This window comes from Nicotiana attenuata, chromosome 3 (genome assembly GCF_001879085.1).
Source record: "Nicotiana attenuata strain UT chromosome 3, NIATTr2, whole genome shotgun sequence".
Classification (NCBI taxonomy): Eukaryota; Viridiplantae; Streptophyta; class Magnoliopsida; order Solanales; family Solanaceae; genus Nicotiana; species Nicotiana attenuata.
Genome location: NC_031991.1, coordinates 4,889,182 through 4,905,353, shown reverse-complemented (window position 1 = coordinate 4,905,353; position 16,172 = coordinate 4,889,182). Strand labels below are relative to the sequence as shown.

Here is a 16,172-nt window from a genome sequence, read left to right as displayed (position 1 = left end):
GAGAGGCCTCCCAACAACTACGGACATCAGGAGCATGTATCGAGGTTCGTCTCCCCAATAGGGGAGGAACATGTCGAGATGATTAGGAAACACTGCGGATAGGGAGAAGCCTTGGTATTGCAGGTACCTTCTCCGGAGGAGAGCATCATGACCCATGTCAAGGGGTTTTTGAGCATGTACACATATCCTTTTACATTGGGCTCCCCTGACAGGGTCATATTTGAGTTCTGTAGGAGGTATCAGGTTACCCTGGTGCAGGTTCATCCGTCCCTTTGGAGGATAGTGCTGATGATAAGATACTTTGCGGATAAGGTCGTGCTCGAATTCACCCTTATCCACCTCGTTTGGTTATATCAGCCTCTGCATTACCAGGGCTTGATTAATCTGCGACGTCGAGCCACCAGGTCATTTGTTTGAGCACCAGGGTGGATTAGCCGGTTTGTTTGAGCACGGACATTTGATATCATCCCTGGAGAGTTTTTTCCATTTCCTGAGAAATGGAATTTCACACGTAAGTGGTATACTATCGTTTTGCCCATAGTGGAGGCAGGCTCCGTAATGATGTTTTTTCATTTCATTTTCTTTAGCGATTCCTTGGCTGCCGGACAAGGTTCCTGACATGAAAGAATGGTCCCGTAAGCTGGCAGCTTGCTCGACATATGATAAGCGCAAATGGCGAGACCTGTCCAAGGGGAGATCGGAAGAAAAACAACATGGTAGGTGTTCAGTGGCTCATTTCCTTAGAAAAGGTACTTTCTTTATAGCGCACTAACTCTGCCGCTACAGGTGTCGGAGATTTTTCCGAGATTAGGCCGTGTCCCCTGGGGGGAGGACAGATCTCCAGCCTCGGGGCCGAGGATCGATCATAAACGGGAGGAACCTTCGAGGTGTGAGGATGCTCACAGTGGGGCGAGTCCTCCTCTGATGTTAAAAAGAGACGAGTCGGCCAAGCCTCCAGCTTTGGAGGCTTATGTTTTTGTAAAGACATTTCCTGTTTTCGTCGAAGGTACTTCAAGGGACAAAGGTCATTCGGTGCCTTTCTCTTCTCCTATTGAAGGCACTTCGGGGGGAACTAATCCATCAGATGTAGGCTCGACCTTTGGTAAGGCTCAGCGGCTTAGCTTCATGGTATGCTTTGGTAGCCGGTATAAGCTTCTTTCAGTTTCGCGCCCTCCCTTTCTTATCGAGTTTTTCTTTTGCAGTCCTTTGACAAGCTTATGTCTGAGCTGCTTCGCCGTGAGGCCAGGCTGCGGAAAGCTTTGGACAGGGGGAAATCCTTTAGGATCCTTTGTACCAAAAATGAAGATGAGTTGGTACACTTGTGGTGCGAGGCGGATTGAAGTCGGAACTATGAGAGCCGTCTCGAAAGACAGGTAACCTGCACTTTGTGCCGATGTATGCTCCCGCTTCCACTTTCGGAGATTAATACTTTGATATTTCAGTTGGAGAGCAAAATGGAGGAGCTGGAACGACTTTGGGGCGAAGTTGGCCGGGTCAAACGTGAGTCTAACGAGTTGAAGGCTCTGGTAAATGCCCAAGTTGTGACCCAGGAGGATGCTTTTGCTAAGGCTTCCACCCTTGAGGTGCAAATACGAAACGCTCATGCAAAAGATTTTGTCCGAGCGAATATGATTACAAGGCTCGAGTCTAAGCTTTTGAATGTGAAGGCCGAGGTTGTGGATGCCAGGGCCGAGGTTGTGGATGCGAGGGCCGAGGCTGTAATGAGTCCCACTGCTGACCAGAAAGTGGCGGTCTATTTGAAGGGCACTGATGATGCTAGAGCCGAGCTGAGAAGGGCCCTTGACTGTGAGAGCTGCAATTAGGAGTACGTGAGGTGTAAATCTCGGAGGGAAACCCTCGACGAAATTCATGATAGGGGATTCGACCTCTCGGAAGAGATAAAGCAGGCGAAGGCAGAAGAATATGATGCTAAATTCCTTTTATTCGATGCCGAAGATAGCGAGGATGAGGCCGACGGGCCATAGTCCCCAAGGGAGACGTAGATTTCTTTTCTGTTTCTGTATATAGTACTTTCAAAGTACGTTGTAAATGGAGATTGTATTTTCTCACGTATATGTATAAAAGGAAACCTCATGGTTTTATTCCTCCTGTCATTTCTTTTCGCCTTGATTTTAGCCAGATGAACTGGTCTTTGAGTTGAAAGGAATCCTTAGATTCATAGTATAGCCTTGGGGCTCATTAGGCTGGCCCGTAGGCTCTTACGTGCTCGGTCGATGAGACCTTTTAGTATAAGCCGGCGTTTGAGATCTTATGCTTGTGCTCTTAGGCATGTTTTATCAACTTTTTTGGGTTCAGTCTCCGAGTTGGGTATCGGCTCAAGCTCATTTGACCCTCATGTTTTTGAATTTCAAGCTAGCCTTTAGGCTCTTACGCGTTGGTTTGGTACGACCTTTTGTGTAGGCTGGCAACAGTGGCTCTTACGCTTCGGGTCGATGTAACCTTTTATGTGACCTGGCGACAATGGCTCTTACGCTTTAGGTCGATGTGACCTTTTATGTGAGCTGGCGACAATGGCTCTTACGCTTTGGGTCGATGCGACCTTCAATATAGGTTTTATTTTTCCCTCGTTAAGGGTTTTTGAGATTGTGTTTGCCTGACTCTTCGACAGTTTGATAAAAACCTCGATTATGAGTCATTATGTGGCGATAATCGAGCACCTCGGGAGGTTTGGCTCGGTAGCTGGGTATCTCGAAGCCTATAATTTGGAGCTAACATGGTCGAAGCTCTTTTGCTTATGTCGAGGGTAGCCTGTTTAACCGGTTCTTTTCGAAGTATATTCAAAGTAATTGAAGGCCTGTGATTTTGTAGCGACGGTCGGGCGTCCTTGAGTCGCGTTAGTTTGGCTGGTACAGCCTGGTGACCGTAGTCATTTGTGTTTGGACGGAGCCTTTTAGTCCCGAGTGAAGTAGTTTCGGCGTCTATATCGAGGTTATGCCTTTTTAGGGGTCTTACAAGTTCAATATATAGCCTTAACTTTGAGATCGGGTTTATGCCTTTATTAATGTCTTACAAGTTTTACATGCCTTTGAGGTCTTACAGTTTTTTGTTTCTCACTTGGTACAAGTGTGGTTCATTCCTTGCTTGAGGTCTTACGGATATTGTTGTTGCCTTATATAGGTCTTACGAGACCGAGGCTGCCCACATGTGGTCTTATGGCCTTGGGTTTTGATAAGTCTGTGGGGGTGGAGATTAACGAAAGTCCCCGAGTCACCGAGGATTTCTTGGCTCAGGAGCCATTACTTGTAAACTTGGTATTGCTTCATTGAGGGCTTACGCTTTCGGAGTTTCCGACCTGGAGGTCATGTGGCCTTGAGTTTTTATGCCAGTCCCCAAGTGTTCGGGGCGTTCTTGATCTGGAGCTGTTTTGTGATCTTAATGTTGCCTCATTGAGGGCTTACGAGTTTGAAATTCCGGCTCGGGTGTCATATTGTTTTGATTTGTTGACTCCAGTCCCCGAGTGTTCAGGCGTTTTTGACAGAGGAGCCGTTTTTTGCAAAAATACCGAGCTTCTTTGAAACGCAAAATGCTCTTGGGAAGTGTTCTTTGATTACTTGGTATGAGCATACATGACTTTGCTGTTGGGGGATCGGTGATTCTATACGGGCACGGTTCGTTCAGCCGTTTAGCCCGGTACATCATTTTCCTATCGAGACTCCCCTTAGCACATCGTGGCTTCTCCGAGTAGGTAACTTTCCAGGGGGGATGCCTCCTAGTATTCGAGGTTGGTTGCAAAAGAAGCCTTGAATACTTGTAGAGATTTCCTCAGGTAGCATATAAATGTTGCCTTGTTAAAAACCTTGGCGGTAAAAAACCCTTTACGGGATAAAAAATCGGTCGAAGGAAAAGAGTGCAACGGATGCTTTAAAACCTTAAGGTCTTCCAGCCGGGTTAGAGCTTCGACTGCTTTGGTCGGATGCCTGCATAAAGGTTAGTATGATGTGTAGATGAAAAGGGAGATGGTTATACCATAGTGACGACGGCGTTTTGAGCCTCGGTAGGCCTTCAGTGTTTGCTAGGAGGACGCGGTACGACCCTTTGTCTGTTCATTCGAATACAGCCCAGAACATGCCTCGTGGTCGCTATTTCACTGTTAGTTTATCCTTCATCCCCTTTGACGGTGGAGATACTGGTTTTTTGGGTTCTACCGGCCATATTGACTGGTATGGCGGTTTCCCCTTTCATTGTTTTGTTCGACTAGTTGAGTTCGCTCAGGACTTCGAAAGGCGGGCATAATTTGGTTAAGCAGTCCGAGCTGCTCTGTCACCTTCTACCTGATAATATTGGCCGAGCTACCTGGATCCACAAGTATATGTTTGATTCGAAATGTGTATACAAGAAAAGAGGTTACCTGTGCGCCATTATGGGGCCGAGATAGAGCCTCGAGTTCGCTTTTCCCTGTCAAGGGATGTTTTTGCTCTCCTGGCCGCGAATTCTTGCAAGGCACCAACACCTCTAAAGATCGTACATGTTGCGGCTCATCTGCTTCGTTCTTTTTGGTCGTTTCTCTTTCCCGGAATTGGTTTTTGGCTCGGTCGCTGAGGAATTCCCGGAGGTGACCTTTGCCGAGTAATCGAGCCACTTCTTCACGGAGTTGTCAGCAATCTTCGGTCCTGTTCCCATGCGTGTTGTGAAATTCACATACTAAGTTATGGTTCCTTTGAGAAGGGTCTGATTGTACAGGCCTTGACCACCTGTGTCTCTGATTTTACTGAAAGCGAATACGATGCCTGATACATCAACGTTGAAGTTGTATTCCGACAAGCGAGGTGACTCCCTCGGCCCTGTGTACCTATCGAACCTGGCTCTGCTGAAAAGTCCCCGAGGATTCTGGCCTCGATCCATCCTTCGATCAATGCGAGGTGTGTTTCGCCTCGGGGCATTTCTTCTATCCTCAATGTATGGTTTGTATCTTTCCTTGTTTGGCTTTGTCTCTTTTGCAGGAAGCCTGCTGGGATATACCAAACCCGAGGGGGCCCCTAGCTGGTCGTTTTCCACTGATCTTCGATTGATATCGGTTGTGAACGCTCGACCATGTCACGCCGGGATATTCAACGAGATTTTGTTACAGCTGCTTTGAAGCCACCAAACTTCTTTCATTCAGACCTTGAGTGAAGGCCTATACTGCCCAGTCTTCGGAGACTTGTGGTAGTTCCATTCGTTCCATTTGAAAGTGAGACACGAACTCTCGCAGCATCTCGTTCTCCCTTTGCTTGATTTTGAAGACGTCGGATTTCCTCGTTCTCCCTGCATGTGCTTTTATGAAAGAATCTGCCAGCATGGAAAATGAGTCTATAGAGTTAGGAGATAGGTTGTGATACCACATCATGGCCCCTTACGAGAGTGTCTCCCTGAACATTTTCAGCAGGACGGACTCGATCTCATCATCACTCAGGTCGTTGCCTTTCACCGCACAGGTGTAAGTAGTTACATGCTCGTTGGGGTCCGAGGTTCCATTATACTTTGGAAGATCGGGCATTCTGAACTTCTTTGGAATGGGTTTCGGAGCAGCTTCCTACGAGAATGGCTTTTGTAAAAACTTCTTCGAATCTACACCCTTCAGGACCGGGGTGCGCCCGAGATTTGGTCGACCCTAGAGTTATATGTCTCTACCTTCTTATCGTTGGCTTCTATATTTTTCTCGCCCGACTCGATCCTCTTGGTGAGGTCCTCAAGCATCTTTATGATGGCGGGGTCGGTTGCCGATCCGTTGTTGCTTGATCTCTCTGGTACCTGCTCGGCTGGGGGGTCGTCCCCGGTGCTACCGTGCTGGGAGTTTTCTGGTGACTTTGCAGCTGAGCAATCGCCAGCTGTTGTTCCTGTAACATTTCAAAAACAGAGTGAAGGCTAACCTCCTGTTCTTTCATAGTCGGGGTTTTTTGGACTTCTTGTTCCTCTAGTTGTACGCTCCTGTTGGTGTGGGAATCGCGTGAGAACGAGTCCATGGGAATTGGTTCTGGTGCATTCCCAGGGTTTTGTGGTGGTACGCCAACACCTGGAACATTCACAGCGTTCTCTCCGTGGTCCTCATGATTGTTGTTTTCACCTCCATTTCCTGAGTTAGACATTTTGACCTGAAATCGAAGATCTTGGACAAGAAAAAGCGTGAAGGATAACTTGTGTTATGTAGTGAAACCAGCAAGAAAATAATCACTATTATTTTTAGCCCCACGGTGGGCGCCAAACTGTTTATCTTGAAAATGGTAATTACAATTAGATTTGATTTTGTGGTTCTAAAAATACGTGATCTATTTATATGCTAGTTGTTTAGATGATAAATGTTCAGTAAGAGATTCGAAGACGAGATAAGAGCTTGAAAATAAGGTGATAACCAAACCGATAGGCTGATAAGTGGAGAGCTTGCTTATTCGGGGCCTCGAGGTCGAGTATTATACTCTGTTGTAGGCAGTCGATGGAGGGGCTAACAATTATGATAGATTGAACGATGGCTCTTTATGGCCAATAATAAGCAATGAATGAAGAACAATAAATAAAACACAATGAATGTAAGCAATAAATGGAAGTAAAGAGCTTAGGAGAATATGTTAAAGAGTAGAGAGAATGTTCTTGTGTATTTAGTATTGAGCAACAGATTCTTACAAAACGACAAGGATCCCCTTTATATATGAGGGGGAATCCCAACATAGTACAAATGCATTAATTACAAAGATATGGGGCTGGTATAGCCATTTAATCCCTGATTCGCCCTTTGGACTAGTCCACTAGACTTGACCAGCTATATGTACGTGCCTTGGGAAATTCACCATGATCCGCCGAGACCACCAATTTACATTGCCTCAAGGTTGTTCATTACTTACACTATCTCGAAGTCGATCACCGAGAATCCTCAGAGTTGATCACTGGAAATCGTCGAGATGCCTTGACGATCGTAAAATCGAACCGTTGATTTCTACCATATACAAAGGTCATTCTTTTAGGATGGTGGAAAGCGATGTGATCGTTCCATGGTCTCCGTGCATACTCTTGGCGGTATTGACCCCTCTGAAGATGTTCTAACAACCAAATCTGTAGTAGCAAGTTACATACCTCAAATTGTTAGAACCTTTTCTTGCAACGATCCAGAGCCCGGTATATGTCTGCTACAATCATCAGGACAATAGTATAGATTTGTCCCTCGATTCCCTCCATTAAAGCTTTAGTTACCATGGCCAACCTGGTGTGGATTCTGTCCCCTTGGCTTGGGAACACTATCATACCCAGAAATCAGACGATGAACACAAAAACCCTGTGATGTGTCCAACCTAGGGAAGTGATGGAGAATTCATCATGAAAGATGCGGTAGAATTTGTTGTGTCCGTATCCTTCATAGAGGAAGTCAAAGGGTACGTAAGACTTCTTCAGACACTCCATGTCCTCATTCTTTCTCAGGCCCATCATTTTCAGAAACCCCCTAGTATTGCGGTTTTCTAGTACTAGTAAACCGGTACTATCCCATGGTAGTCCAGAGAACCCTCCAATTTCCTCCAAGATAGGAGTCATTTCTATGTTATCAAAATGGAATACAGCTCTTTCTCCGTCCCAGAACATAGTAGCAGCTTCAATCAGCATGTTGTTTGGTTGAATGTCCAATAATGAAGGTAGATTTCCAAAAACCCTTTTCACGCGGTTTTTATCACTTGACGAATGATTTTCCCACCAGTCCAACAACATCGGTGGTATACTTTGGACCATGCCGAACCTGGGGACTTCGTGCCTCATTTCTGAAAAACAAATAAAGTTTGCCCTTCCCCCATCCGGATTCGAATACTTACACATTAACGATTAGCATGTCGGCATTTATCTCTCCAAGATAATGCACATATCGTGATTGCGTCCTTTGGGATTATGGAAACCTCGACGGACTTTGGACAAGGCTTTCTTAGAGGATTATTATGTGGACATCATATTAACCCCGGCTAGGTTTGACCATGATGCATGTATAGTTAATCAGAGTAAGCTTTCTATAGAGATCTACACTGGTACCTTCAAGTGGACAACTTGAGGGGGAATGGCACGGAACCGTCAACTACACCGATGATCGACTAGTTTTATCGCAAATAAGCCTTTACAAATTTAATGGGTGATATATAGGAAGGGCGCAAACACTCATCAAGCGTTGCTAAAGGATTGATTACGCACAAATGGAATATGATGTTGAGCATGATTTATGCAACAATAAATAGCATGTTGTCATGTATTTGCACATTAAAATGATAAATGCGGTATTTAATAATTGAATGACGTTTAAGAAAGAAGACATGGAACGAGTCAGTTTTTGTAGTAAAGGAAATCATAAATGTTTGAAAAATAGGAAATTAAATCCAGATAAAGGGGAAAGGGAAAATGTGCGCACGTATTAACAGAATAAAGCATGCTTAAGACATTCACAAAAAGCAAGTTTGTTATGGTAAGAGCCTAAAAATCTCCCCAGCAGAGTCGCCATGTTGTCGCGCCTCCTTTTTCCCGCGAAATCGAGTTTCGACATTTTTGGGACAACTCCTTTCCTTTTGGGATTGGGTAAGGGATTTGAACAGTTGCCACCTAACAATGGTGGGTCCCGGCCAAACTCAATTAAGCGAATTAGTCTTATGGGAAAATAAACTATTTAGATAAATAAATAATTACTTTAAAACAAGAATTATAGAGGTCCAACGTTTTTTAGCCTGTAGGATCATTTCCATGCAATACTTGGCAACTTTACCCAAATTGGGGTGTTGCGCATAGCATTAGCGCACATGTCATCATCTCCTTTACTACCCGATTACTACCTTTCAGTTGTTACCTAAGCATTCTAGTAGCTTCTAATGCGTACCTTATGCGTGCACTACCCGTACCTTACCTATGGTCCTGGAGGTGTTTAGGACCTCTACATTGGATAGTTCTAGACTCACCTATGTTGCTTAAAAATGAGAAAGCTAAGCCACAAACAAAGGTTCAGCTAGGACTGTCACATAAGAAGCAGATAAAGGCTCATGTTAACCTCCATAAGTAGCCAACCAATGCACGCAATTCAAACAAACAAATTTTATAGTTTAGGATCCTAAAGGCAGGATATCTACATGAGCATGAACATAATATATAACCTCTTTATTAAAGCGAGCAATGATTCCTATCAGTTTTCCTACTGGTTTATTAACACTCTGTATCTGAGCACATTTTCAAGCAGCAAGAAATCACAATTTTAGTCCCAGACTTCTTTAATTACCCTGTCAGTTTGCCTAAGGGACAACCAGGCAGAATCCTATAGACATAGTATCTAATCTGTTACTTAGAGACTACAGTTTATAAACGGGTCACTGATAGGCAGATTTTATCTTTTAGATCCTACAAGCATGGTTTTTTATAAATTACCCCTATAAGCATGATTTCTAAGTGCTCAAACTGATGAGTATTTATTTCCTATAGACATGATATCTAAGTGCAAAACTGATTTTTTATATATTTATTTTCTATAGGCATGATATCTAAGTGCAAAACTGATTTTGTATTTATTTGTTATAGACATGATATCCAAGTGCAAAACTGATTTTTATATCCCCTATAGGCATGATATCTAAATTGCAGAAACTGATATTTTATATATCTCCTATAGGTATGGAATCTATGTGGGCAGAGACGTTAACAAATTGCTAGACAAGTTTAATAATTTTCACAAAGAAGTTCCTATATACATGATCTCTAATGCACATTGAGATTGATAATATGCGTAGAACATGGATTCTTTATGCAGAATTAAAAAACTATAGTCAGGATTTCTAGTATGCCAGAGTATAAGAATTCTGGATTATAAGTGGTGAGACAAGATCCTATAGGCATGATTTCTAGGTGAGTATTAATATTAACACAATAACCTATAGGCAGGATTTCTACTCGAGTTTGAACAAAGATATATAAAAAAATCCTTCCCCCATCTTTTACTAATAACCCCATATATGTTTATTACAAGAACTGTTACACTATTACAGACCAATATGGATGAATGACCTTCAAGAAAGCAAATCTGATGTACACAACTAGTCCATCCATAATACACAAATAGGCTTCTGATGTGTCAAAGCTCCCAAGGGACTTAGGGACCCCGGGCAATGCTCACACCAGAACCTTTCAAAGGAAATAGTTTTGTAACAGGTTGGAAGACCAGCCCCAATGTGTCAGAGTTCATAGGAGTCTCATAGACCCTAGGCAATGCTTACACTGGGGGTGGTAGGATCCTAGATAACTAAGAGTAGAAGTTTAAAAAATAGTGTATAAGGGGCATGGGATAGTTTTAGAAAAACAGTTTGATTTTTTGGGGCAAACAGGTTCAAAGACTACAAACAGAACAGAAACCTCATTTAGCAGATTGGTTCAAGCATAGATGCCAATAATTAAACAATCACAACAAGAGCAGGGACACTTGAATTATAGACAGAGCTGCCTACACATATTTGCAGTACCCAAACAAAGTCTCACATTATTGAAGGTTACTTAGCTTACTAATTATTACTAGGTGGAATTGTATAGACATGTACTAAGCAGAGAAACATGCTGAAATTACTATGAACAGAGCAAGATAAAAGAATATGAACATGAACCATATGTCCAGCAGAAGCATGTTAGAATTTGAAGCGCTTAACGACACAGACATATAGAACAAAGAGATAACAAGGGCTACAACATACTAGTGGATAGTAAGTTGGAAACATATAGTAAATAGAATATAACGAGGTTCAAAATAAGCTAGTCATACAAGTCACATAAATAAGAATTACAGCATGGTAGTTGAGAAAGAGTTGATCAGGAAACAAATATTAAAATAGAAGCATATTGATGTCTATAGTAAACTGACCATATAGCATATAGAATAGAACATGGTAACAAAAATTGAGGCAGACCAGTTAAGGAGATAGCAAATAGGAAGGTGAAGGCAGGTGGGATCCAAGAGTCTAGCCTTGGCTTTCAGCCGGCTAGACAATGAAGCAAATCATAGTGATAGAAAGAACTAAAGTTGTATGAGTGCAAGTGTGTAAGTGTAGGTGTGAGCTTATATGTTTCAGCGTGTTATTGAAAATCAGAAAAATGAAGAGTTTTATAACATGTAGTAGAGTAAAACTAAATAAGGTAGGAGAATCAATGATACACAAATAAGGTAAAGAAATCAGTCAATCAATCAATAAGGGTTAAACACAAAATCACTTAATAGGACAGAATAACGGAATTATTACTTAGATTAAGGAGAATCTTATACGAAATCAATTAACAGAAAAGATTGAGGTTTAATAGGTAAGTAATAAGTCCAGAAATCACTCAAAGGTCGGTCATAACAATCAAGGCCCAGAAATCAGGCCAGTGATACAATTAAGGAATGCGGTACCGATTACGAATCATATATATAAGGAAAAAATGGGTAAAAGAAGAGATAATTTCAAACCCTAATGTCTCCTGGCTATAGCCCTAGCTCATTTTCTCTCTAGAATAGGCGATTTCCGGCGACTTTTCACGTGAGAGCTGCCATGGCCAATCTGGACGGCGGCCAGCCATCTTTACCGACTGGTCAGCCTCCCACCACCATCGCCCACCCTTCTACAACCACCAACAACACTCCCCGTCCGTTGGATTACTCTAAAATTATGAAACCAACAACATTAAATAATGCCATGTAGACGTCGAGTTCTACTTCAAAACCTATCGAGCCTATTCCTATTAAACCTATTACTTTTCTCAATGGACAACCAATGATCAAGTGGACGGAAGCAGAAGTACAAAGGATGAATATCATGGAGGGATTACAATATGCAGTTCTTGGGATATTTTTCTATGGATGGCCAGAATTGAACGAGATACGCAGAATTCTCCCAGTTCAGTGTGGAATCAAAGGTGAATGCAGTATTGGATTGTTTAGAGATCGACATATATTGATTAGATTCACTTTACTGGAGGATTTTGCAAATTTTACTTCTAAAGGTGCATATTATTTGGAGGCAAAGGATAGATACCAATATCAAGTACGACCTTTAATTTGTGATACCAAGTTTAAAGTCGGAGAAGAAACATCTAAGGTGATGGCATGGATCTCTTTTCCAAACTTGTTGCCTACGTATTTTGTAAAGGAATGTTTCTTCTCCTTGGCATCAGCTGTTGGAACACCTTTACACTTAGACTTGGCTACTGTCAACAAAACTAGGCCAAGTTGTGCAAGAGTTAAGGTCCAGGTGGATCTACTGGAGGAATTACCTAAGAGAGTTCGAATGGATATTGAAGATGAAGTTAATGGTACAGTTCGAACTAAGTGGGTGAAGATCCAATATGACTATATCCCTAAATATTGCAAGGAGTGCAAATTACAAGGTCATGATGAAGAATCATGTTGGAGATTACACCCTGAGTTGTTTGTGGAATATGATAGGGAGAAACAAGGTGATAATGCAAGAGGTAAGGTTCAGAACTCTCAAAATAAGCCAATCATGATCCTATCTAGTGGGAAAGTGGTTGGGAATGTAGGAGAACAATGGAAAGAGGTTAGGGACAACCGTGTGAGGAATGGGCAAAATAGGCTGCAGATCAAAGCCAAACTACAAAGGAAATTGGTCCAGCTGGTACTGAGAATGTACAACAAGGTATAGTTGGCACAGGGAAAGAAATAGTCCCTGCAGGTGTGGGGAAAACTCAACAAAAAGGATCAGGTGGTGTAGGAAAGGAAATTGTTCTAGCTAATATCACAAATAATCAGCAGATTCAAACTGCCAACCAATTTGCTATCGTGGAGAATGAGGAAAGTGTGGCAGATGGAGAAAATCAGTTAGCTTTAGTGGCTGCAAGCAATGTTCAATCTCAATTTACTGTCCCTAAGGAAACTAGGAGAACTTTAAATGCTGCAACACCTAATTTCACTCCTAGATCAACTGATAATGGAAAGACAAAGGGAATTACCGGTACTAAAGAAGACAATCCTACAGCAGGGAAAGATTAACAAAAGACTAAGGAAACCATAGTTGAATGGGTGAACAGAGATTTTGTAGCTAACAAGGTTACATTAAATCAATCATGCCATGACATACCTTCACAGACTTTTCAATCTGAAGCAATAGCTGAGTAGCAAATATTATTGCAGAAGGTAGACTGGACAGGTGAAAGATTATGGTATGATCAGAGGGAAGAGGATCCAGATGAAGGTGACTTGTCTGAAGGATATGAGGAGGAGGATAATGCAACAATGGAAGTTGATGATCCACAAGGGGAAGAAATCAGTGTTAATGGTAAGAACAACAAGGGTGAGAAGCAGACAATGGAGAAATCAACAAATCAGACTTATGCCTTGGTTGAGATTGGGAGTTCAAGTACTAAACCTGTAAATATAGTTAATGATCCCAGTACTAACAAAGTTATTTTATTAAATCCCATACCTAATCCTAATACTTCCAATCCAAAAGTTACAGATTTGGAACTAGTTATTGTAGAACAACTGGATCCTAGTGATACTGGTGGAGCTAGGGAACAATTGGATCCTGGTGATCTCGGTGGAGGAGATAAACACTTAGATACTGGTATTGCTAGAGTAGAGGAGGAACAATTGGAACTTGTAAAACCTACTGGAGATGAGGAACAACAGTAGGTGAACAAGATAAATGCAGACAGACTCATGGTGATGAATTCCACCATAAATCAGATTGTAACAGCAGATCAACTGAAGGAAATAGAAGAGGATGCAATAGGTAAGGGAAGAGACTTGGATGTAGAATCGACTTGTCAAAACTTCAGGAATGTTGCCAGGCAAGGAGATATATCTCCTAGGTTTATGGAGAAAGGAAAATCAGCTGGTAGAGGAAGAAAGAAGCAGGTGAAAGAGGTCCCCAACGTGCAACCAATTGGGGTCCAAACAAGGAGGACTGTTTCTAAAACCATCTATTAGAGATGCATGCTCTAGTATGGAATATTAGATCAGTAAATACAGAAAGAGCCTTTGAAAGGCTCATCACAATGCATAGAAAATACCACTTTGAGTTCATTGGGCTCATGGAACCAAAACAGCAGTCAAGAAAATTGGAGAGATACAGAAGACAAATTGACTTTGAACAAGCTATTGTTAACACCTCTAATAAGATTTGGGCTTTCATAGATGGGAAATATGATGTAACAGTTGTAATTGATGCAGTGCAGCAGCTTACTCTGAGGCTATATGATATAGAAGAAGAGAAAGAATTCATGGTCACATTAGTTTATGCTAAGTGTGATCATATTGAAAGGATTGAGCTGTGGGACTCATTGTATTAACTGGCCAGTGACATGACTATCCCATGGATGGTAGGGGGGTGATTTTAATGTTATATGGGATGAGGAAGAGAAATTTGGAGGCCTCCCAGCTTCATTAAATGAGGTAGATGACTTTAGGCATTGCATGAACACTTGTAATTTGACTGATATGGGATTTAAAGGATGCATATATACTTGGTGGAATGGAAGAGCTAAAGAAGACTGTATTTTCAAGAGATTGGATAGAGTGTTTACAAATATGGAGATGCAGCAGATATGGCCTGGGCTAGATATCACTCATCTACCTAAAATTGGTTCTGACCATTATCCATTGCTGATCACCTATAGCACCAATGCAGTACAGATCAAGAAGAGCTTCAGATTCTTATCATTTTGGACAAAACATGATACTTTTAAAGCAGTGGTTAAGGAAAACTGGCAGGCAGACTTTCAGGCAAATCTATTTGCCATGTTCAATTACAAACTCAAGAAGCTGAAAAAGGCATTGTCAGGGTTCATGAGGCTCAATTTGAACTGAATCCTACTATGCAAAACAGAGAAAGGCTGCGGAAAGTTCAGGCAGAGATGTTCAAATATTTGGCTTTGGAGGAACAATTTTGCAAGAAAAAGTCAGGAATGACTTGGTTCAATGAAGGGGACAGGAATACCAAATTTTTCCATGCTCATGTTACTGGGAAAAGAAAGAGGTTGCAACTGAAAAGAATCCAAAACTCTACAGGGGTATGGATTGAAGATACTGAAGGAATGGCTGAGGAAGCAATAAATTTCTTTCAAACTCAGTTCCATGAGAAGAAGGTCCCTACTGACTTTGAGATAATTGAGCATGTGCCTACTATGATCACTAGGGATCAGAACCAGAATTTGATAAGGCTACCTACAGAGGAGGAAATAAAGCTAGCATTGTTTGGATTAAATGCAGATAGTGCTGGAGAACCTGATGGCTTCAATGGCCATTTTTTCCACAATTGCTGGGATATAATTGGTGCAGACGTAGTGCAATGGTGCAGGCTTTCTTTGCTGGACATGAGCTTCCTAGATATATCACTCATACTAACCTAGTACTGCTGCCTAAGAAGAAGGAGATAAACACATACTCAGACATGAGACCAATAAGCCTCAACAACTTTATCAACAAAGTGTTCTCAAGGGTCATACACGAGAGAATGGTAAGTCTACTTCCTAATATCATCTCAGATGAACAGGCAGGATTTGTTAAAGGTAGAAGTATTGTAGAAAATATATTGTTAACTCAGGAAATAGTCACAGATATCAGACTAAGAATTAAGGCAGGCCCTAATGTGATTATCAAATTGGACATGACAAAGGCCTACGATAGGCTATCTTGGCTATTTCTGTCAAAACTAATGAGAAAAATGGGCTTTGATGAGAGGTTTATTGGCATAGTATTTGGGACCATAACAAACAATTGGTATTCTGTTCTTCTCAATGGGCAACCATATGGTTTCTTCAAATCAACAAGGGGAGTTAAGCAGGGTGATCCTCTTTCACCTGCTTTATTTATCATCGCTGCAGAAGCTTCGTCACGAGGATTAAATACACTTCATCGCAATTTATACTTTTGTGGATATGGCCTGCCCAAATGGAGCCCAAAGATCAACCACTTGGCCTATGCAGATGATACAATAATTTTTTCTTCGTCTGATGAAACATCTCTAAGGCTAATCATACAGGTATTGACAGCATATGAGGCAGCATCTGGTCAACTGATCAATAAGGCTAAGTCGGCAGTATATTTGTATCACCTGACTGATGAAGATGTGATGGGAAAGGTAGAGAGAGTAACAGGAATAGGGAGACAAGAATTTCCTTTCACACACTTGGGATGCCCAATCTTTTATGCTAGGAGGAAGCTGGAATATTATCAAGGTTTGATCAATAAAATC

At 41.9% G+C, this 16,172-nt stretch overlaps 1 protein-coding gene across 1 annotated transcript; it reads left to right on the top strand.

Moving 5' to 3' along the window:
- LOC109224143 lies at window positions 13,909-14,785 on the top strand. Its single transcript, XM_019388730.1, has 2 exons — window positions 13,909-14,202; window positions 14,303-14,785. Exons 1-2 carry the CDS (start codon window positions 13,909-13,911, stop codon window positions 14,783-14,785), a joined length of 777 nt encoding a protein of 258 aa, XP_019244275.1.